The sequence below is a fragment of the Artibeus jamaicensis genome, unplaced genomic scaffold, assembly GCF_021234435.1.
Source record: "Artibeus jamaicensis isolate MK-2021 breed Jamaican fruit bat unplaced genomic scaffold, CSHL_Jam_final contig_465, whole genome shotgun sequence".
Classification (NCBI taxonomy): domain Eukaryota; kingdom Metazoa; phylum Chordata; class Mammalia; order Chiroptera; family Phyllostomidae; genus Artibeus; species Artibeus jamaicensis.
The window spans coordinates 34,633,205-34,658,069 of NW_026521843.1; the positions used below are offsets into that span (position 1 = coordinate 34,633,205).

Sequence of the window (24,865 nt, forward strand, 5' to 3'; positions counted from 1 at the left end):
ATGATTTACTTATCAAAAACTGCAACTATGATGGTTGTATACCACTTAAAAAACTGTTTATGATATAATTTTAACTGTTATAAAGCCCAATAAACACATATGTTTACTAAACTGTGAAAAATATGCAAAAATAAAAATATTCTCCTTTTGAAACTGACATTAATGTTATTTTAAACAAATAAAAATATTTAACCATAGTGTTATAGAACCTAAATAAGAGGCACTGTAGGTAAAACCAATACAACATGTTTAAACCACTCTCAGGTGAGACCAGCTACTTCTGAGGACTTAATACAGAACTTTAAATCAAGGTTTTAAAGCAGTTAAAGCACTATAAACATTAGTAAAATGTCACTTAACCCATACATATTTTTATAAATCTATTTCATTTATACCCCAATTTGTGATTCTTTTCTTTAGTTAAAAGATTAAACAATATTTTCTTTACTTTTAATTATCTTCACAGCAATTTAAAAGTCTATATTCTAAAACTTCTTTATAAAAATTAATAAAGTTGTTGTCTGTCTAGTATCTTGCTATTTGTTCCAGATAAGAAGTTCATCATTAGGTCACTGTTCTTGAGAAACAGTCCTGTATGTTTTCATATGTTCCTCTGGCTGTTTTCAGACACAGGAAAGCTGAGAGACTTTGTGGCCAGCAGTTCTGCACTGCAAGAAATGTTAACGGATAGACTTCTGACTTACAGTTCTAAACAGTTATCATCAATTTATTCCAACCACTTCGACCCCATTAGGTTCTCATTATTTTGCCTGCAATTATCATTACTTGCTGGATCTACTATAGAACAAACTATATATGGACTGTTGAACATATTTTTTAAAAATATGCAGGCAAACTGTGAGAAAAGCTCAAGACACTGACTTGTTACAAATGTGATACATCATTCTCAAGAAGCCTGGCAACTTTCCAGGTATGTGTGTTTACATGTGCAGCTCAGGGACTGGCTCAATTCTTCCCTTGGAAGCCATCTTTAGTACTTTGCAACCACCAATAACTCTTAAAGAGGGCATACTTTTGCTATAGAATACAAAGGTAAATGTGAGCCATAAATACACGTATCAAATTAAATGTTACAGATCTCCCATTTAAAAAAAAAAGAACTACAAAACCAAGAGACTTTCTTATGAAAATTTCAAAATAGTACTCAGACATGTGACTCATGCTAAAAAAATGTTAAGAAAAAGGCCAAGAGATAAACCATCAATCTCTAAAGTGTAAAAGGAATATACAGATATACAATTCCCTAAAACAAACTTTCGGTATTTATTCTGTAACAGGCACCGTGTTAAATTTTTTACATGGAAGATATGCCTTAATCCTCACAACTACCCTGAGAATCAAATTCTATTGTTATCTCTATTCTAGAAGCAAAAATTAAAGAAAGCTTTGTTACAGAACTAGTGACTAGTAGAGTTATAATAATGTCAAACCAAAATCTAAATGAATATAACACAGCAAATGTGTGAAATATCTCCCCTCGCTATGAAAACGGAACACTTTCATGAAATAGTCAAATTGAGGAATACTTTATGGCCGGACCTATGTTTGCTAAGGAATGTTACATGAAACATTAGTCCCTGAAAATAATCCATATAAAAAAAAGGCCCTGAAATGAAAATATCTAAGAAACCCTGTAGTACAGAGTCTGAAAAAGAAAATATAAGATAAACATATTTTTACACAGCATTCTAGTACATATTCAAATTATATGCTAAAACATTTTTCTTCAGCCTCCAGAGACCTCTGAGATGTAGGTTAAAATTAAAGCAAAGGATACAATCATTAACCTCAAATAAGTATAATACAGAGTATAAAGTGCCCAAAAAGTCTACAAGCATGGGAACAATAGTATAATTATTATAAACTTAAGTTCATCCTATGTTCCCAAACTTTTCAAACTTTTGTAGATTTATTCCCCTCTTAATAATTCACAAACCACCACCATTAAAAAAAAATCCTTAGAAGCCCTTCAAGAAAGAAATCTATTTCTTAACCTTTAAACATTACTTAACCCTATGTTTTCCAAACTTAACTATTTCACCCCTTGTAGTATCTATGAACAATCTATAGAATTAGTATTCTAAAAAAACACATTTGGGAAAATCCAGCTTTAAACGTCTTCCAATTAGGCTTGTGTTAGAAGAGACAAAAAGCACACTCCTAAGACTTATAAAACTGTCTAGTGCTACAATATTAACCCATTTCCAACAAAACAACCCACTATATGTTGGATAGTAAACATAAAATAAACTGAAGAATCATAAAACTTTGTTGGCATGCCCTGAGCTTCTGGGAAGGCTGAAGGTCTCAAATTCATGTGCAAGCTCCAGGAACACAAGCAACGTCAGTGATCCAAATGACAAGACATGTTACTGAGCAACAGGAGACCCTAGGGCATAGATAACCTTTGATTAAATGATAAATTCCATGAACATATATATGCATTTCCCTTAAGACTGTAAACATTGTCTTCTTATGAAACAAATTTTCTCTTAAATCTTGATGAAGAATCAAAAAAATTCTTCAAGTCCTAAAGTTTAAAAAGAAACAGTGCATCCTATTTAACCATTGTAGGACATGTGGTCCTGTCCTTAATATTTGGTCCTGTATCAAAACAGGAGCAAAAAAAGTCCAAAAAACATTTGGTCCATGCCAAAAGGTCCCTGATATCATTGGTCCTGTACCAGAATGCCCAAAGAGACACTTGATCCACCCATCTACCATACCCCATGAGCCATTACCAGTTAGGCTACCAAAGCAAGAAAAATTATTATTGACAATACCATCACAACACAGTAAAACATGGTAGTATTTTTTATGTCTGAAACCAAAAGTAAAAATAAACATTATGGGCTAGCTGAACCCATGGCTGTTTTCTAATCATGGACATTTTGGATTGGACCAAAAGTCTGCTGATCTACTTAATATAAACATCAACAAGTAAATGTGACACATTAACAGACTGCATGTTATATAAACAGTGAAAAATCAACAAATAACTGAGAAAGTGGAGAAATTTAAAAGCTAAAATAGACATGTCTAAACTTTATCTTTGGGCCTGTACCTTTTTCTTTATTCTGCTGTTTGAAGTTAAAAAATGTGCACAGAAAATGCGCACAGAAACAGTGCCCAGATCAAAGGAAGCACAGTGAAAGAAGATCCAACATGACTTATTTTATTTTATTTTTTAAGATTTATTTATTTATTTATTTATCTTTAGAGGGGAAGGGAAGGAGAGAGAGAGAGAGAAACATCAATGTATGGTTGCCTTTCATGCATCCCCTGCTGGGAACTGGCCTGCAGGGAACTGGCCTGCAACCCCAGTATGTGCCCTGACTGGGAATCGAACCGCGATTGTCTGGTTCGCAGGCCTGCGCTCAATCCACTGAGCCACACCTGCCAGGGCTCCACATGACTTATTTTAACAAGATTTATTAAATCTAACAAGATTTATTTTAAACAAACAGAAATGGGCAAACATCTGGAGCATTTTGTGTTTAATTAGCCAAAAAAAGTAATCTAACCAACTTATTAGCTGAATGATCAAAGATCATAAAGAAAGCTTTATTGAATGGCTTTCAGCCATTTGTTGAAAACAAAATAAAGCCATTAGATCTTATCAGATGTACCTATGTGTGATGTGATGATAAGGAAAAATACAACAATTTCTACAGAACAGGCTAACAATGATCAGTATCAATTCAAAATACAAAATCAGGTCAAAGAAGCCATGAACTCTTCCTTCAGTCATATATAAAAAACATTAATATTTGTTCAAATTGTTCTGAAATTTCTCAACTTCCCTCCTCTTTCACACGTTTCAGTTAAAGGAGTCTTTACTTTCTTGTATTTTCTCATTTCAGTTGAATTACTCAACTGTGCCCTTAAAAGACTGACTTTCATGTCACTGTAGCTGTTAACTTTTTGGCCCCAAGGGACAAAGACTGCTTTGTCTGGTGGTGGAGGAGACACCTTACCATTGTTCCTCAGGGTGGTGAGAAAAGCAAAAGGTCACTGCTTCAAAGGGAAGCTCATCCTTCTCAAAGGCATACCCAGCACAAACCTTTCAGGAGGCTAATCCTGAGTTAAAGTTAAATCAGCTGAATAGAACAATGAAGAAGGAAAAGTGTAAAACACAGAGCCATTATTTATACTTATTATTTTCATTACCATTTGATATTAAAATTGTACCATTTATGAAAGAGACAGAAGTTCACTACAACACAATAGGCCAATAGTGCCAGAAGAGCCACAGACGTTAAATATCCAGATCTCAGAGAAGTGCCAAAAAACACATACACACAAGTGAGGAAACTGAAGTTGTTAACTCATTAACACCTAAATGAGATAAATGTTGATCAAGTCATTTTATACAACAATCTCACACCAAAATTACTGTAATAACATACTGTTGCTATAAAAATTTTAAAATTTATACCACTAAACTTACCTCATTATCTATTTCCAATTCTCTCCAAACTTGCTAATAATTAATTTTAAAAACTGAAGTTTTTGAATTTCCCTAGTACCATTTTTATGACTAAAGCTCAATCCTCATTAATAATTGCTAAATGGAATACAGAAAATTCATGTACTATTTCATTAGGGAGCAATAGAACAGGATAGTTGTTTTAAAAAACAATTACATTAAATTATACTTGCTTTTTAAACAGGAATTCTACTTAATTTAATTAATTTAGGTATGACACTATACAGCAGCAATTTTCAACCAGTGTGACATAAGAATTTTTAAAACATGTAGTACCTTACTATTTAGTGAGAGACACTGACCTCTTTTCCCTTAGATAGTCAAATAAAAAAAAGACAACAATAGCCATCCAGTGTGAATGAATAAAAATTATACCTACTTTTTTTGTCAGATTGGCAAAAAATAGAGTATATTTTTGGTATGCTGCAGAATTTTAGTAATTAGTGTATGTGTGCCATGAGATGAATAAAGCTGAAAATCACTGCTGCAGAGAATCCAAACTTTAAGAGGCACACTTACTGAAAAAATTAATAAATTTTTCAATTTTGATTTTTCCCCCAGACACCCAGCTATATTATCCCCTTGATATACTAAACAAAACCTACTAGGACACCATCAGTTTTCTTCTTTGACCAGTAAAATTTTATACAGAGTCCCAAAATAATCAAATGATCTTCACATCACATGTACGGTGACTGAATGCAAACTAATAAGCAGACACTAGCTAATATCAATGTAGTATAGACACTAAAATTTTAATGTATATTGTTTTCTAGATAAATAAAGGGTAGCAGAAAGAAGAAAAGTACCTGGATATTCTTCTTCTGCTATGTGCTATGTACTACACTTATGTCAATCCCTTTGTATGTACACATTAAATGCAAGCACTTGTGATTATGATACTACCATCTTTCGGATTTGACCCTGGGAAAAGATTTCCCTTCAGTTAAATTCCCCACAAAGTAGTTAACAAATGGCAAAGATGTACAAAAATGAAGTCTTTTTCCATGGATCCCAGGCAAATGAAAAGTCAATTAGAAAGCCTAGGAGAAGGTATTCTATGAAACAGTTATCTTGATGTTTTAGTTTTTTCCCTACAGGCTAACAAATAATATCTCCCAATGATTTCTGAAAAACTGAAAAACTACCTTACTAATTAAGAATACATTTGGTCCAATTACAAGTTCCCACATGGAAGAAAACCGCTGATAAGCCCTTCTAAGCCAACGAACCAGATTTCAATCACATTCCATAGGGCCACTTCACAGAGCAAAATTTCCAAGAACAGCAAAAAACAAAAGTTGATAGCTCATGTCTGTGACCAAGAACTGCTATACACCACATTGCTTGCTTCTTTACTTTTGGTTTTCAAGTTTGATTATTTTGAATATGCTTTTCTTTGGCTTCATCCTGCATCAGTTTACTAAGTTTACTAAATCTGTAAATTTACATCTTCATTCAGTGTTGGGAAGTTTTTGGACATTATTAGTTTACACAATTTTTCTGTGCCAATCTCTCTCTCTTATCCTTCTGAACTTGAAGAATATGAATGTCAACCCATTCATGTTGTCCCTCAGGTCCCTGGGGCTCTGTTCCTTTTCTGTCTTGTTTTGTTTTCCCAATATTTTTTTTTCTGAACTCTATTCTTCAGTCTGGATAATTTTATTGGTCTATCTTCAAGTTAACTGATTCTGTCATTTCTACTCTGCTATGGAGCTAATGCAATAAATTTTGCATTTTAACTATTTTTCAGTTATAAAATTGCTGTTTGATTCCTTTTTATAGTTTTTATTTCTCAGCTAAGAATTTCTATTTACTTCAAGTGTGTTGGCCTCATAGAGAATAATTTTAATAGTTGTTTTCAATATTTGATATTTCCAACATCTGTATCATCTCAGGGTTGGTGCCTACTAACTGTCTTTTCCCTTGAGAAGTGGTCATATTTGACTGGTTCTTCACATGCCAAGTAATTTTAGAATGTATACTGAACATTGTGAATGTTAATGTTGTACAGACTCTGGGTCCTCTTACAATCCTTTAAAGAATATTGATTTTTGTTGCTTTATTTATTTGAATAGGCATATAACCTAGTTAGGTTCACACTGCAATTATTTTTTTAGAAGCTGCTTAATTTCCATCAACTTTACTTCCATTTTGTTTATGAGTTTGTGGAAAAACAGCTTAAGACCACTCAGTGGTTAGCCCTACCCATTCAGTGGCCTGAGCACTGAGTGGGGGCTACAGACCAGTCTTTAGTGGCAGGCTGAGCACCCCCATGTTCAGTAGGAAACTGCTGAACAGGCACAAGGAACACCTGTGTGCCTTCCAACCAGTCTCAGAACTCAGGCTGAACAGCAATAAACTCAGGAGCTGGAGCAGTCCATTCACCCTGAAATTCCTCCTTGGTCACAGCCTTGCTAGCACCAGCCTGCCATTATTTTTCAATCTCTTCAGGATCTCTGTAGAAGCAGAGCTGTGGCATGACCTCCCATGGGTGCTCATGGGAGACAACACTACACATGCACAGAACTTTCTGGGCCAGTATCCCTTGAGAGACCCACTGAGAGAGCCCCTTGGTGCATGGGATGGCAGTGTCCACGTGGAGCAGAGGAAAGTCTGTGTCATACAGAGAATAGTAGGTAGATTAACATAAAATGTCTGTGAGAAGCTGGTGGTCAGCCCTGGGATCAGTAACCACCAGAAGTCCCGGCTCCTGGATCTGACAGGGAAGGTTCCAAAGTGAAGCCCAAGTGGCAGCAGCCAACTTCAGCACAGTTCACTGGTGAGTACTTCTGGCTGATACAACATTGACATCTGCCAGATTTTCAATGGTCACAATGGCACAAGCAGCCAACAGAAGCTTCTCCCCAGGTTCTCTTAAAATCTATGATGCAGATGCCATCACTATTCTTTTGGTAAATGTATGTTCCATTTTTAAGTCCAGTTGTGTGACACCTAAGTGGGCTCCTAAAGCAAGGAATTTGCGGACATCCTGCCTTCTTCAAATGCAGGACATCAAGGGCTCCAGATTTGGTGACGTTTCCCTTTAAGTTATGACAGCAATCCAGGACAATGCTCTATGGACCCCACTGTAGGACGCACAGAGAGGCCAGACTGCAGTTTCTGTTTCACCTTCTGTAGACAGTGACTCCAATGTCAGCTTGGTTCTTAAAGGGGTTGCTATACTGCTCTGGAACTGGTCCCATGAAATACACCACTCGGAGGGTTAACCTGAGACTTGGGTGGTAGTTTCAAACTTGTTTTCAACAATTTGGGTCTGCACATTCAAAGCCTGGCATGAGCTCAGGACGTATGCAGGTTTGTACACAGAATGAGATGACCGCCTACTCCGGTCCTCTTCTTCCCCAGGGTCCCCTCGCGTTCTCTGTCCCACATGGTTCTGGTTACCTAACTCTTCAGGCCAGAAAAACATTAATTTTAAGGTGTTCCAGGGTTAACAGGAGCACTATATTATATGTTATATGTTATACTCTAATAAGATGATGAGGCAGAAAGGCTAATAATAGTATTTCTCCAAAAAGTAAGATAAAGGTTAAAAAAAAAACCATCTACAAACTATCCAAAATCATCATGTTCTGATCTAATCTTTAAAAGGCCAGTTCAACTGACCTAATAATAAAATATAAGGGAGTTAGATATGAATGGAGAAAAACAACTGAAACAACTAAAGTCATCAATGCAGTCTTACTGAGGGTACACTAAAGGGTTTGGAAAGAAAAAACTTGAAACAAACGTCTATGAAATCATGAAAGTTGTGCATAGAGTAGGTCTCAGAGACTCAGATTAAGCAAAAACCCAAATATTCAGACTATAAAATATACTTGAAAACTTAAATTCAAAATACATAAAATGAACTATTCTACATAGCAAAGAGGTGGTAGACTCAAAATCTTGGTAAATAAGTTTCTGATAAGTATTCAAATTAAATCATAGATAGCAAATAATGAATTCAGAAAAACCAATGCAATTTGAGGTATGACTGCAACCTCTTTTGTGTCATTAAAAACAAAAGCATCTATCTGTACAACTTACCCCATTACTGTGATCCACTATTGGATGAACCACAGATATTACTTAACATGGCTTTTCTTACATTCTTACTGTATATTTTAAAACTTTAGGAGTCTTAATATACGAGCATCGGCCAGAAGCTAATAAAACATCAGTAATTCATTTCTTCTACCTTAAGGATCATGGCAAGTCGTCAGATATTTTTAAGAAATTTTAATTTAATTATTCTGACTCACATAGACAATGCTACATGCCAAATACAATAATATCTACAAAACTTATCTTTAGGTTTATAACAAGTCTTATAAGTACAAATTTCAATTAGTAAATAACCTGAAACATAGTCAACATTTTATTTGATACAGTCATTTTCCATTTTTCCTCCCAGCTTTATTGGGGGTATACTTGACAAATAAGAGTGACAGATATTTAAAGTGTACAAAATGATGATTCCATAAATGTATACATTGTTAAAAAATTCCCTCCATTGAATTTACTTCTTTAGGGAGAGGGGAAAGAACTTGAGTTGTACTCTCTCAGCAAATGTCAGTTATACCATACGGTGTTATCAACTTTAGGTCACCATGTTACACTCAGGTCCTCAGACCTTATTCATCTCACAACTGGAAGTTTGTTTTAATTCATAAACTGTTTTGGAGACCAAGGATATCAGAGAATTCCTGAATTTTTAAAATATAATTAAAGTAGTCTTTAAAATTGCTACACTAAAAATATAATCCACCCCTGGCTAGTGTGGTTCACTGGACTGAATGCTGGCCAGCAAACTGAAAGATCACTGGTTCAATTCCCAGCCAAGGCACATGGCTGGGTGGCAGGCCAGGTCCCCAGTCTGGAGAGTGAAAGACTGATGTTTTTCTCCCTCTCTTTCTCCTCTCGCTCTCTCTCATTTATTTTCCATATCCAAAGAGGGAAGGGGAAAAAAATCTGACATTATCACTGCATTTTTACTGTATTTGGACTGAACAAGGTACATCATAGAAGGTTTTTTTCTGTTTGTCTGGTTTTTGTTTTTAACAGTTGAGCCTAAGACACATCGAGCTTCATCATAAAAGAAAGTCAACAGTTAGAAAACCATCTCCATATAGAAAAAAGAATAAAAATATAGCAAATAGACATACTCTTTTTGGAAAGCCATACACAGTGGAGAACTGAATCCAAAGACGAGGCACATCTGGGCATCTGGGCTGTAGCCGCGCCGCAGCAACATTTCCAAGCAGTCCTCATGTCCTCCAAACACTGCTGAGTAGACAGGGCTCACTTTGTCTGGCCCAGTGTCACAGACCCGGCTTGTACGTGGTATAAGCAAGTCCAAGATTCTGCAAGGACACAAATGTGAAAGCACTTAATGTGTTTATAGGCACATAATATAGGCCACAGCATACATTGGGAGTCACCTACTGATAGACACAGAATAAAAGTCTGTCTTCAGCATAGCTTCTACCTACATTAAATTATTACAGGCTATATACTCCAAAATGTTACACTTATTATTGTTGCTCAATACAAAGATCTTTAAATTGATTTGAAACAGAATAGTGTTCTTATAGGTAAATAGGTAACAGGGTGTTCTTTCTTATTTTTTCAGTAATTACCGTGCCATCATGATCCTACTCCTCAAAATTCATATTTCATGTTAGATATTTTAGGATCTAATCAATTATTTCAAATTTCATTGTAGTACATATAAACTTGTATCAAGAAACAAGTTATTTTCCTTCTTAAAGTAGAAACTAAAGTTTTATTTTTTAATGGTAAGTAACATGAAATGAATAGTATTTCCATCAGCAAGAAATCAGAATTTCTGCTCAAATATTCTCTGAAAAAAAATATGAGCTCTTTAAACACTGAAGATTTATAAAGAAAATTGGTTGATAAGCAGAAAAAGTGCTTTAAAAAATCATTAAAACAGAAGTTCTTCTATTATTTGTAAACTTACATCCAGCAGTCAGCTGCAGAGAAAGGACTAGTCTACTTTTCTAAAATTAAAAATAAAACTAGAGATAATGAAATCCAGGAAATCCCCCCCCTTTCCTGAAAAAGAAAGGTAGGGCTACTCCGAAGTATGTTCTTTCTCTCTGATACTTTTCCTTATTTATTTAAGGTAGGCCTAAGATGATAATAGTTGTTAAAGGAGAGCTTACACTTACAGAGATTAGAAGTAGTCTGTGGAAGAAATCATCAGGGACAAACAGAATTCTCAACACTGAGAGTGAATGAGGACAAATTCCCAAGAGGGTTTTGGTATCAATTTAAAGCTCAGATTTAAAGATCTGAGGTTTATGTTGTATGCTTATACCTAAGATTTATGTTTAAATAAACAACTGAAAATTAAGAAAGATACCAAATTTTAAAACCCAAATATTGTGTTAAAATGAAGAATTTATTTAAACATCTTCTTAAACGTATTTAATTTTGTTAATGGGTCAGAGAAATACTCACCTAGGAGGCACAAAGATGCTTACAAGTTTCTTTAAGCAAACGGTAAAATACGATGCCACCTAGTGTCAAAATAACCAAATTGCAGAATCTGCTTTCCTACTCAACAAACACTAATGACAATTTCACTACAATTTTTTAGTTAAATAAAACTAACAATAGCTATGAAGTTATTATTGTAGAATTGTAACTCTAAAGACTTTAATCATATATTTTTGAAACTCATTCATTGCCAATTTATGATAAGATAAATGACTGTATTCTAATAGGTATAACCAGATTATTAGCTTCCAAGATTCCTGGAACCCCCAATTTCAAGGGTTTCCAACCATCTTCTCTCTCTCTCTCTCTCTCTCTCTCTCTCTCTCTCTCTCTCTCTCTCTCAATACCAAAAGTTTCATGAGAACTGGCTAAGGAGGAGTAACATAAGCAGGGAAAAGTCCTGGTTTGGACTTGAGATTAGATAAGCAGAAGTCTAATCAAAGGGTTCAAAACAGAAGACCTACACAAACCACATAAAAGACTGACTCCAATAGAAGTCACAAACTCAAAAGCTTTCTGGAATCACAGAAGTAAGATAAATAGGTAATAAGACCATCAGACAGCTAACTAAAGATGCCTGGGACAAAACTGGAGAATAGTGTAAGAGTATGGCCATAGCTTGAGAAATCAGGGAGAAGACTTAACACCCAGAGAAAGCCCCTGGGCTTGTCCCATTTCCAGACAATGCCTGCCTTACACTGGAAAAGTGTATGACTAAGAGGAACTGGGGACAGCACGGAGTACAGAGGCAGGGGTGGATCTAGTCACTCAGCAGTTTGGTAGAGAAGGGAATACCAAGGATTTTGTCTGGAGGTAATAGGGCTGACCCAGAACACTTAATCCTTATTACCTTTCAATTATGAAACTATTTTAATTTTCCGTTTTTAACACTTACTCTGTATGGCCCATCTGTGAAGCTGCATGAATAGGTAACTGCCAATTGTCCTCATTACAGTAGAGATTAGGATCGGCCCCACTGGACAGCAAAAGCTCCACACACTCGGTGTGGCCCTCTTGAGCAGCAATGAACAAGGGAGTAGCTTTGTCCAAGGCTTGACAATTGACGTTTGCACCTAATACAAAATAAGACATTTAACAGATGATCCTATCCTCATTTATGGGGTTAAAAAAAAATAATAATGAACATAAATTTCAAAACAGCTTCCTTAAAAGAGTTTCACAGTACAGATGACCTTTGAACAATACAGGTTTGCACTGCACGGATCCAATTATATGAGGACTTTCTTCCACCTTGTAAACAGATGATGTAAAGTTATACTACCAATAAATACACAGCATGGTCAATGTATTCTCTCTTCATTTTCTTAATAACATTTCTTTTCTCTAACTTAGTTTATTATAAGAATACAATGTATAATACATAAAACAAAAAAAAGTGTTAATCGGCCATTCATGTTATCTATAAGGCTGTTGGCCAACAGTAGGCTCTTAGTAGTTAAGTTGGGAGGGAGTCAAAGTTACATGCAGGTTTGCAGCTCTGTGTGGAGAGGGTGGTGTTAGAGCCCCAATCCCCACATCAGTCAAGGGTCAACTGTACAAGAGTTTCCTCTCCTTAGTGGATACTGCTGTATAAGCACACTGACTTACCTAACTTGTTGGTAATCATTTAAATTGTTTTTGCTTTTTTGTTGGCAAGAAAACAAGTCCTTAATATTTTAGAATTCATTTTTGAGTTAAAACAAAAGTCTTGGTCAATGAAGGATTCATTTCATTCTAACCCCTCTTTCAAAAAGCACTTTTTTGGCTCCAATAAATAATCATTTAAAAAGGTAAAAAGAAAACCATCAAATATAGATAACCTTTCTGATAATTACTGAAAATGTAAGAAAAAAACTAAATTATGAACCTTTGAGGATGCCACTAATCAATTCAAGCTAAGTGTTATGAAGAAGATATGATACACATAGGGGCTATGCCTTAAAACTCATACTGACTACACTCGTATTGACTACTGCATTCTTTTCCTCATGGCCAATGCATGACAGAGCCTATAATAAAAGGAAAAAAGTTTATTTAAGTGGGTTCTGAGCTGAATTTTTAAAATCATAAATCTAATTAATTATTTAGGTTACAGACACAAGTATATAAAGATACAAAGTTGAAAGTAACCTCAATATTTGTAAAGGTTTGAAAATAACTGAGACTTCCCCAAACTTTTCTGACAAGCAATGTGTTAAATATGCTAACTATGATGTTATTACACAATAAGGAGAATTTTTAAATTTCTGGAGTATATCTCAATGGTAAAATCATCATTATCAAAAGGGAAGAACTACTTTTTATTTAAGAGGATGTTCCATAAATACACCTTTAATAAACCAAAGCCATGAGATGGGTAAAAACTATGGAAAACATGAATGACTTTATGGACCCACTTAAATGGGTCAACTTTCCAACTGGACATTCATGTCTCGACAAGTACAATCTTAATACAAGGGTGGATGCTTCACCTACTATCAGCCTCAGAAAGAAGCAGAGACTATTACACTGAGGAAATATTAAGTCAAGAAAAAAGGTCTATTTAACTTTCTTTTTCAAGCAATGTTTCATTTTGATTGACAATTTCAAAGTATCAGAGAATAAGAAACCCAGTCCCTATAAGACTACAGGTGGAAAAGTTGGAAAAGAATGACATAATTCACTGAAAGTAATGTCATTTTAAGGGCCAAGAAACATGAATAATCACATTATAAACACACCTATATACCTTTTTTCAACTTGATGTTCATAATTATCAAGAGAGAAGAGAAGGGGAAAAAAAGAACAAAACAAAACAACAGGTGCTTAACATCCCAGGAGACAGGCTTCGCATAAGGAGAGTCGTTAAAGTGCAGTCTAACCCATTTTATTCTACATATTAGTTACACACTAATAATTGCAATTTATGGGACTGGAAGCTTTAAAATGAACTAGAACAGGAAGGCACAATGTAGAAGAAGGAAGATGAGAGGTGGAAGGCTTGGGTCCAAGTCCTGATTCTGCCAAGAGGTATTCTTCAGATCTTTGGCAAGACAAACACTCGGGACCTGGGATTCTTAAAACAAAAACACATGTCTAGGCTCTCTGCTCCTCCTGTTCAACAGACAGCCGTGTCTTCCTGCACAGTGCCAGAAGCCTCAACCCTGAGACACGATGGTGAAGATCGGAGTGAACGGATTTGGCCGTATTGGGTGCCTGGTCACCAGGGCTGCCTTTTACTCTGGCAAAGTGGATGTTGTGGCCATCGATGACCCTTTCATTGACCTCAACTACATGGTCTACATGTTCCAGTATAATTCCACGCATGGCAAGTTCAAAGGCAAAGTCAAGGCTGAGAATGGGAAGCTTGTCATCAATGGAAAGTCCATCTCCATCTTCCAGGAGCAAGATCCCACCAACATCAAATGGGGTGATGCTGGTGCTGAATATGTTGTGGAGTCCACTGGTGTCCTCATCACCATGGAGAAGGCTGTGGCTCACTTGAAGGGTGGAGCCAAGAGGGTCATCATCTCCGCCCCTTCTGCAGATGCCCCCATGTTTGTGATAGGTGTGAACCAGGACAAGTATGACAACTCCATGAAGATTGTCAGCAATGCCTCCTGCACCACCAACTGCTTGGCCCCCCGGCCAAGGTCATCCATGACAACTCTGGCATCGTGGAGGGACTCATGACCACAGTCCATGCCATCACTGCCACCCAGAACATCATCCCTGCTTCCACTGGTGCTGCCAAGGCTGTGGGCAAGGTCATCCCTGAGCTGAACGGGAAGCTCACTGGCATGGCCTTCCATGTCCCCACCCCCAATGTGTCAGTTGTGGATCTGACCTGCCGCCTGGAGAAAGCTGCCAAATACGATGACATCAAGAAGATAGTGAAGCAGGCATCGGAGGGCCCCCTCAAGGGCATCCTGGGCTATACCAAGGACCAGGTTGTCTCCTGCGACTTTAACAGTGACACCCACTCCTCCACCTTCGATGCTGGAGCTGGCATTGCCCTCAATGACCACTTTGTCAAGCTCATTTCCTGGTATGACAATGAATTTGGTTACAGCAACAGGGTGGTGGACCTTGTGGTCCACATGGCCTCCAAGGAGTAAGAGCCCCATGGACCACCAGCCCGAGACAGGAAGAGACCCTCACCTGCTGGGGAGTCCTTGACCCAAACTGATCCCCCAACACACTGAGAATTCTGACCTCCAGTTTCCATCCGAGACCCCCTGAAGAGGGGAGGGGCTTAGGGAGCCCTGCCTTGTCATGTACCATCAATAAAATTCATTGCACCCAAAACAAAAAAAACCACATGTCTAAACAAATGATTTTGGAGATTCCCCTCAGCGAAAGACTTACAGACTCCTGTCTATAACAGGTATCTTAATTTGGAACTTAATGACTGTTTCTTTTGCTTCCTACTTCAACTTGAGTACTTGAATGTTTGTAAAGAGAAATTAAAAATAAGGAAATATGTGCCCTGTTATGTAAATACTTTCTTTTATATATTTGGAAGTAATTTATTAGAAGCCTAGGTATTGTAGGGGGTATATGAAAAGGATAGGTATTTATAATTTTTATATTAAATGTAATAAAAAAATTTAATTTGTCTGATGACAAACCTGGTGTATTTCCCTTCTGCTCTTCACCATCCACGCTTCGGCAGGTTAGCACTCATGTGGGGCATGTGAGGTGTTTGGAGAAATTTTAAAGCCCTTACATAACGTACGCTTCTGGTCACAAATGTCACACAAAGTTAAGAAAGCCACTACAACCCATCTTCTCTGACACTGCTGAATGTATAATGGTTGTCATGGAGAACTTTTTAGCAGGTTTATGTTGCTATTAACATAAAAAAGTATAAACATTCTTTGAAATAAACCCATGTAAATAATCATGCAATTGATCAAAACATACAACTCAAAGACTTAATATAAAAAAAATAGCTATCTAATAAACTTAATCAATCCTAAAATAGTCTTCTACCCTAGAAAGTTGGAACTGCTCAGGTCCCTCTAAGAAAAGACAGCCCCATCATTCAGCTTCCAATAAACCTGCTTTAGTGATGGATCATTATTTTTCTCTCCAGATAAATTAGTAGCTGTACATTACATTATGTTTGTAATTGACACTTAGTAACCAGACTTATAAATCAACTTGTATGTAGTCTTATTTACCACCAACATAAAACCATAAATTTCACGACCTGATTTACATCTGGTCAAGAATTCTTCTTCCTAGGAGGACACAGTCAACACTCATGATCATAACAGTGCAAAGGCGAATGGATTAATCTTACCCGAGGAAATAAGTATACTCAAACTTTCCAGCTTGCCATACTGAGCAGCCACAAATAAAGGTGTGATTCCGAAGTCATCCTGGCATTCCTTGTTTGCTCCTCTTTTAAGGAGCAATTTTATGATTTCAGCATTTTCCTGAAGCACAGATTCATATTTTAAATAAGATAAAACAAAGAAAATAGAAAGTACCTCTTTCCTTACTGTGTTTTGTTTTTTTCTCCTCACTAAAGGAAAAACCTTTTTTAAAAAGTTGGATGGGAAGGTTGTATTGGATTGGCAAAAAAAATCAGTTGTTTTTTTCCGTACCATAGCTCGAGTAGCACTTAGCTATCTTTAACTTCATTCAAAACAATTTTGTTAGATTGTATTGTGACAGCTGTCATATCAGCATGCATTTAAAAAACTTTTCAAAATTGGTGAATTTTTTGCAGCTATTTTAGTATTGAAGGTGGAAGAAAATACACAAGATGAAAATCTTGTGTATTATACTGAAAAGTGTATTATACTTTATTACTTCAAAAAAGGTAAAAACACAACTAAAATGCAAAAAAAAAAGATTTGTACAATATATGAAGGTGCTATGATTGAATGAATATCAAACATGGTTTGAGAAGTTTCTTGGTACTATTGATATTTTGGCCAAATAATTCTTTGCTGTGGGGCATCTTATGCATTGAAAGATGTTTAGCAGAACCCCTGGCCTCAATCCTCTAGAAGCCAATAGCAGGAGAGAGCTGACACACTCAAAATATCCAAATCAATAAAGTTATTGTGAAAATGAATAAGGTGTCTTTTATTTTATGGAAAAAAACTAAACACACTTTTTAGCCAACCCAATATTAAATGATCAAATTATTCTACACCTTTAGCAAGCCCATTAAACAAACAGATAAATACTGATCTCTAGGAAATATAATCCTTATAAAATTAGCTTGCTAGACCAAGCACTGAGGAGTTATCATAGTTTCTAAACACTGCTATACTTAAAATAAGCCATTGCTCCTTATCAATTTATATCCCAAGTATTCTGAAGGTCTCTTAACTATGCTATCAACATCTGAAAAACTTAGATAACCCCTGTCCCAAAGCTGCTGAAACTACCAGAGCAGTTGGCTTATTCAGAGTGGTCATTAGCATTTAGACTGCCTTTTCTGCACTGTACTAACCATCATAAATCACAGCCAAGTAGGAAGCAAAAACTGTATAGAACTGTCACTTTAAAAGGGCAAAGCACACAATTTACAGGAATATGAAATAATAAATTCAGAAGTTACCTGAAAAGTAGCCTGGTGCAAGGCATTCCATCCACACAGAGAATGGGACCCATTAACATTTGCTCCATGTCGAAGCAACAGCCTTAACACGTCTATCCGTCCATTCTCAACAGCTGCAACATAGGAGTCGAAAGAATTTGTCAGTAGAAAGGCATGTTTGTAAGACTAGATATTTTGGTGATGTTCTCTTCACTTCCTCACCTTGCAACTCACAATGCTGTGATCATTCCTATCAACAAATCAAAACACACATGCCCTATGCAATGCCGAAATATTTATCACAATTTTCTTAGCCCAAACCCATTAATATACATATCCTGTCTGTACACATAAAGATTATTTACAGTTGTGTTTTAAAAGATAGAGAGGGGGGAAAGCAAGAAGCAAACATTTATTGTCTCTGGTAATGGAGACAATATGTTTCTATTTTGTTAAAAATGCAACTGAAAGGAGAATGGGGCAAACAGGTTAGAAGAGATTCTCAAAATGATTGAAAGGTTTCCTATCATTATCATTTAATCAAAAATGACAATAGTCACTGGCAACTGAATGAGAAATAACTGTAAGTTCTGTACCTTAGATATTTTTTTGCCATACACAGCAATCATTGTTAAAAATAAAAATACAGCTTTTTCTGGTGTTAAAAACACCAGAACACATGTGTTGCAAAAACTGCCACTTAATCAGAGCCAAAATGGGAAAAGGGAAAGCTCACATCAACCCTGGGGTCATTGGACACACAGATTCCAGCGAGTCCACCACTGCTGGCCATCTGATCTACAGATGTGATGGGATCGACAAAATAACCATCAAAAAAATGGAGAAGGAGGCTGCTGAGATGGGGAAAAGCTCCAAGTATGTCTAGGTCTTGGGTAAACTAAAAGCTGAATGTGAGCGTGGAATCATCACTGGTATCTCCCTTTGGAAATTCAAGACCAGCAAGTATTGCGTGACCATCATGGATGCCCCAGGACACAGAGACTTTATCAAAAACATCTCAGGCTGAATGTGCTGTCCTGATTATTGCTGCTGTTGGTGAATTTGAAGCAGGGATCTCCAAGAATGAGCAGACCCAATAGCATGCCCTTCTGGCTTACACACTGGGCATGAAATAGCTGATTGTTGGTGTTAACTAAATGGATTCCCCTGAGCTGTCCAATGGCCAGAAGAGGAAACTGGTAAATAAGTCAGCACCTACATTAAGAAAATTAGCTACAACCCAGACACAAGTAGCACTTGTACCAATTTCTGGTTGGAATGCCGACAACATGCTGAAACCAAGTGTTTAACATACCTTGGCTCAAGGGATCGAAAGTTGCCCATAAAGATAGCAATGCCAGTGGAAACACAATGCTTAAAGCTCTGATTGCATCCTGACAGCAACTTGTCCAACTGACAAGCCCCTGCATCCGTCCCTCCAGGATGTCTACAAAATCATTGGTATTGTTACTGTCCCTGAGTGGAGACTGGTATTCTCAAACATGGCATGGTGGTCGCCTTTGCTCCAATCAACGTTACAACTGAAGTAAAGTCTGTTGAAATGCACCATGAAGCTTTGAGCAAAGCTCTTCCTGAGGACGATGCGGGCTTTAATGTCAAGAACATATCTGTCAAAGATGTTTGTTGTGGCAATGTGGCTGGTGACAGCAAAAATGACCAACCAGTGGAGGCTGCTGGCTTCAATGCTCAGGTGATTATACTCAACCATCCAGGCCAAATCAGTGCAGGATATGCGCCTGTTCCGGATTGTCACACGGCTCACATTACTCACAAATTCGCTGAGCTGAAGAAGATTCATCATCGTTCTGAAAAAAAGCTGGAAGACGGCCCAAAGTTTTTGAGATCTGGCAATGCTGCTATCGTTAATATGGTTCCTGGCAAGCTAATGTGTGTTGAGAGCTCTGACTATCCTTCTCTGGTCTGCTTTGCTGTCCGTGACAGGAGACATTTGCTGTTGGAGTCATCAAAAGCAGAGGACAAGAAGGCAGCTGGAACTGACAAAGTCACCAAGTCTGCCTGGAAAGCTCAGAAGGCTAAATGAATATTATCCTCAGCACCTGCCGCCCCAGTCCTAATCAGTGATGGGAGAATGACCTCAGAATGTTTGTCTCACTTGGCCATTTAAGTTTAATAGTAAAAGACTGGTAAATGATTACAATTCATCATAAAACCTTCAGGAAAGGAGAATGTTTTGTAGACCACTTGTTTTTTTTTGTGTGTGTGGCAGTTTTTTTAATTATTAGTTTTTAAAATCAGAATTTTAATGGAAACAAGTTGACCAAAATTCTATCACAGAATTTTGAGACCTATTAAAATAAAATTTAATTTTGTTTTGAGAAAATTTTAAAGAAAAAAAAACAGTAAACTTTGCTTATTTGAACTAAAAGGGTGCTGCAGATAAACAGCAGAAAATGCTTTTTTGTTACTAAAGAAAAGCATTTAACTTGACTATAGTAACTGAACCTAAAGACTTCCACCTTGGAAAACAGTATGCAGGTTCCTCCAAAAATTAAGAATACAGTTACCATGTGACCCGACAACCCTCTTCAGGGTATCTACCCCCAAAATTTGAAAACGTTATTCATAAGGATGGATATACGAGGTCTGTCTGGAAAATGTCCAGCCATTGTTAGTACAACAAGAACAGTTTGCACAACACTGACATAAGCCGGCAGCCAAGGAGAGTGGGCTGGAACACACGTGGGTGAACAATGACGATTTCACTGCACTAGTCAATGGGGAGAAGTAGATGCTGTTGAGTGAGCATGTGTACTATACTATGTAGCTGTCGCATTCAAAATGAGCGAGTAGAACAATGAATTTGCACTAAATTTTGCATTAAGCTTGAATATTCCTCTGTGGAAACTATTCAGATGATTCAGAAGGCCGCAGCTATGGGCGATTGGTGATTGGCAGTTTCATCATGACAACACGCCCACACGTGCAACATGTCTCATGCAGATTTGGTGAAACATCAAATCACCCAGGTGACTCAGCCCCATTACAGCCCTGATCTGGTGCCCTGCAACTTCTGGCTTTTCTCAAAACTAAAATCACCTTTGAAAGGGAAGAGATTTTGGACCATGAATGAGATTCAGGAAAATATGACAAGGCAACTGATGGCAACTGGGAGAACTATGTGAGGTCCCAAGGTGCCTACTTTGAAGGAAACTGAGGTGTCATTGTCCTATGTACAGTGTTTCTTGTATCTTGTATCTTCTTCAACAAATGTTTCTTTCATATTACGTGGCTGGATACCTTCCGGACAGGCTTCGTGTGCACTCCTATGTTCACTGCAGAATTATGCATGGTGGCCAAGACATCAAAACAGCCCCATTATTACTTTTCAGTGATGACTAGATAAAGAGGATGTGGTACATATACACAAAGGAATACTACTCAGCCACAAGAAAGGATGAAATACTGCCATTTGCAACAGCATGGAGGGATCTTGAGAGTATCATACTTAAGCAAAAGAAGATGGAAAAGAACAAGAACCAATAACCAGAGGGATGGCGGAGGAGGGATAATGGAGGAAAGAAGGGCAAGGGTCGTCAAAGGACATGTATAAAGGATCCATGGACAAAGCCAAAGCGGGCAAGAATTGAGGGTGGGAGCTGGGGTCCAGGGAAGTGGTGGCAGGAAAATGGAGACAACTGTACATGCACAACCATAAAACATAAAAAAAGTAAAAAAGCAGAACCATGTGATTTCATTCATATGAAGGATATAAAACAGAAAGCAATAAACAAACTCAGGCACAGACAACAGAAGGGTGGTTACGGGGGGCCAGGTAAAGAGGGTAAAGGAGACAAAAATTTACGGTGATGGAGGGAGACTAGACTGGGTGGTAAGCATACAATACAACATGCAGATGATATATTATTATTGAATTATACACTTGAAAGTATGTAATGTTACTAACTAATGTCACCCCAATACACTTTATTTATTTATTTACTTATGTTCAAAGATTTTATTTTTAGAGAGAGGAAGGGACAGAGAAAGAGAGCGAGAGAAACAGCAGTGTATGGTTTTGTACCATGCACTCCGCACTGGGGACCCAGCCCACAACCCAGGCACGTGCCCTGACTGGGAATCGAACCAGAGACTGCATGGTTCACAGGTCAGCACTCAGTCCACTAAGCCACACCAGCCAGGGCGCCAACACGCTTAGTTTAAAAAATAAAATATATTTCTAAAAAAACTAATGGCTCCCAAGTTGCTAGTAAAGTAGGTCCTTCAAAGGACAGTGTGTATGCCTTTAGCTATCTAAAAATCATGTGCCTTTTTACTAATCTCACCAAAGTACTAGTTTCTTTTACTTATATATATACACATATATATGACATTAAATTATATGTACATGCAATCTTTCATTTATATACACATATATAAATAAAATCTTAATTTTATTTATATACATATACATAAAAGTAAATTACTTGTACATATAATTTAATATTAGCACAAGATATGTGCAGTCTAATATCATGTACATTTAACAGTTTCCAAACCCTACCTAGTGAAGGTGAACACAGGTATAATGGTATTCAGTTAATAGAACAAACAAGCAGGGCTAAACACTTCCAGAATGTTATCTACCACAAAACTTTCTGCTATGAAGGTGACAGTAAAAAACACAATACCAGAAAAGAGCTTCATAGTACTTAATTAAGTACACACACACTCACATACACATATAAGTAAATAAGGTATACTGTGAACACAGTGTCAGGCTATAGCAATGACTCCTTAGAATTACAAGTCTGGGTAAATATCAGCATCTATAAAAGAAAGAGAGCAGAGATGTGTATAAAGTCTGCTTTCATTTGCTTGGTGACATGAAGGGAAAAACAAGTAAGATTTTTTCTTTTACTTCAAGCAGACAGTTATTCTACATCTTCTATTATAGTAGGAAGCAGGGATCAACAAATCAAAAATTAGAAAGGTACTAAACATTTGGATAAATGGACACACTTGAAAAATGCTAATATTATTACAATAATAAGAAAATAAAATACTGTATTTTGCCATGTATAATGCACATTTTTTTGCCCGAATTTTTTAAGGAGAAATAAGGATGCTCATAATACATGGGTAGTACTAATTCCATATCTATATAAATGTTTTAAATTATTTTATTTATGCTTATGCAGTAAAGGTATAACTCTAGAAAGCAATAACAATATCCATATGCAAAATAATATCCTGGAATACAATAATGGGTTTTGTTCCTAAATATAAATAAATAAAGACTTAAAATAAAAAATTAAAATGAAAGATTTTATTTTCCTGAAAGTTTAGGCCAAGAATGTGAGTACACATTATACATGGGAAAATATGGTACTTAAAAGTATGAAATAAATAATAAATGTACTCATTATTAGTAAAGATGGTAACATGCCATTGATATTCTATTAATTTTATATATTGAATTTATACTAAAGCTTATTTTCCCCATAAGAAGTGTCAGAAGTTCTTTAATGAAGAATTCTCTTACTCTGGGAGGTTTCTGAAATGTAACCACTATGGTTGAGACACTACCACTACAGAAGAACTTTAATAAATCTTATTTCTAAGTTAACATTCAAGGGCATTTTACTAGGAAAAAAACAACAGTTTTCAAGCTGTTATTTTCGTATAATCAATCTAAAGTCAATCTAATTTTTGATAGAGGTCATGATAGAAAAGGGAGAAAATCTGTTTCATATCCAATTCATGTATCATTTATCAGTGATTGCTGGCAAAAATTATTCTATAGCCAGACCCTGAGTTGAAGATTATCAGGTTGTCAAAGGTGATATATGAAGCAGAGAGAAGGTAACTTTATTTTTCATAAGTTAGGCTAATCTTATAAAAACGAAAGTTGAAAAAAGAGAACTTGAAAAAACTTGTTTTGATTATTAAATATACTATAGAAGTCAAAGATAAAAATTGTTTTTACTTTTATTATCACAAATACATTAAGATAACTGAATTCTGCATCTCTAGTGAAACCATACATGAGAAGTAACACTTTTATAGCTTTTTCTAATTATTTCAAAATAACGCAAATTTAATAGTTAATAATTAAGAAGTGGTTTAACACATTAAAAATAGCGGTTTACCAAACTGTATTAAGAGGTTACGCCTACAGCCAAAGCCTCTCCTTTGGAAGAGGGGGATTAACCTCCTTTGTCCTTAAGTAACGAGTTACCACAACGCAGGAATCATACCATAACAATGTGTGTTATGCATCAATAAAAGTTTATTTTTAAAAAATAGATTCAAACTTCCTGTTTGTTGACCATCTAATCTACTAAGAAGTTTACTTCCTGAGAAAAGAAACCCTTATATGCCCAGTGCTAGTCACAGACAGAAGACAAGCAATAAATCATTGTTGACCAGGTGAATGGAAAAAAGTCTAAAGAAAAATAATATTTCTTTCTTTTTAAAAATATATTTCCTCTCCAAACTGAATAGGCTTTGGAATTACACTACTGGGTATAACAATATAAATGGTACTAAACTAGCCATCCCACCATAAACTATTGTTGAGAGTGGAGAAAATATAGAGAGACAACTTTTTCTGTCATCAAACAGCAGGCAAAAGACTGATTCCTGAGAGAAGGAAAACACTTAAGGTGAGCCCTATGATCGTCTCAGCTCTCTGCCTGGGGATACTTCTTGATTAGGGTATAGTAAGCTAAAATCTAAGCAGAGCAAGGTTAAAGTTGAGGAAAGAGTACTTCAAGCAGAGGAAATACTCCAAGCAGAGTCCAGCAGTCCACTGAGCTAAGGAGACAGGAATAAAGTTTAAGCAGTTGAAATCTGTGGAGCAAGGCCCCAGGGAAAACAGAATTATGCAAAGGGGAGGGCCCCAGTGTGGAAGTTCTCCAAAAATCCTTGGCTGTGATCTGGGCTGTACATGTGTAATGCAAGATGGAAGCCTACAAGAGAACCGCTAAAGAGCTCAAAACGAAACAGAGATAACGAGAGGTCAAACAGCGCTGAGAGGCAATGGCACTTTTAGAAGTTCTGTCCAGGTCAGAGCAGTGAAACCACAGGACCTCATCAACAACCAACTCTAGATCTGCTCTAAGTCTGAAAGATCAGGAAGGAGGCAGAGGTTGAGAGATGTGTCCCCCCCAAGATAAATAGGCTCGGGAAACACCTCAAGCTCTCCACAGATCGAGTCTAACAAAGCATAAAACCAAGCCTAAACAATTTCAAGGTGATAGACCAGTAAATAATCCACCTGTTAAGAAAAAAAATCAAGA

At 36.6% G+C, this 24,865-nt stretch overlaps 2 protein-coding genes across 6 annotated transcripts in view; one reads left to right on the forward strand and one right to left on the reverse strand.

Annotated features, from left to right (window-relative positions):
• Positions 1 to 24,865, reverse strand: part of ASB3 (ankyrin repeat and SOCS box containing 3) — an 89,821-nt gene that overhangs the window by 21,725 nt on the left and 43,231 nt on the right. For all 5 annotated transcript variants that reach the window (XR_005084338.2, XM_037158451.2, XM_037158449.2 and 2 more), the window contains 4 exons: positions 17,604 to 17,716; positions 16,329 to 16,464; positions 11,937 to 12,114; positions 9,682 to 9,879 (listed from right to left, as the gene is read on the reverse strand). Coding sequence is in view for 4 of the 5 variants with exons in the window: in XM_037158451.2 (XP_037014346.2) it covers positions 9,682 to 9,879; positions 11,937 to 12,114; positions 16,329 to 16,464; positions 17,604 to 17,716 (625 nt within the window). In the remaining variant the exon portion in view is untranslated. The remainder of the gene's footprint in view (positions 1 to 9,681; positions 9,880 to 11,936; positions 12,115 to 16,328; positions 16,465 to 17,603; positions 17,717 to 24,865) is intronic.
• Positions 14,126 to 15,153, forward strand: LOC119058948 (glyceraldehyde-3-phosphate dehydrogenase-like). The gene is given in 2 exon segments (XM_053667110.1): positions 14,126 to 14,663; positions 14,666 to 15,153. Coding segments are annotated over 2 exon segments (942 nt in total). The 5' UTR covers positions 14,126 to 14,194; the 3' UTR covers positions 15,139 to 15,153.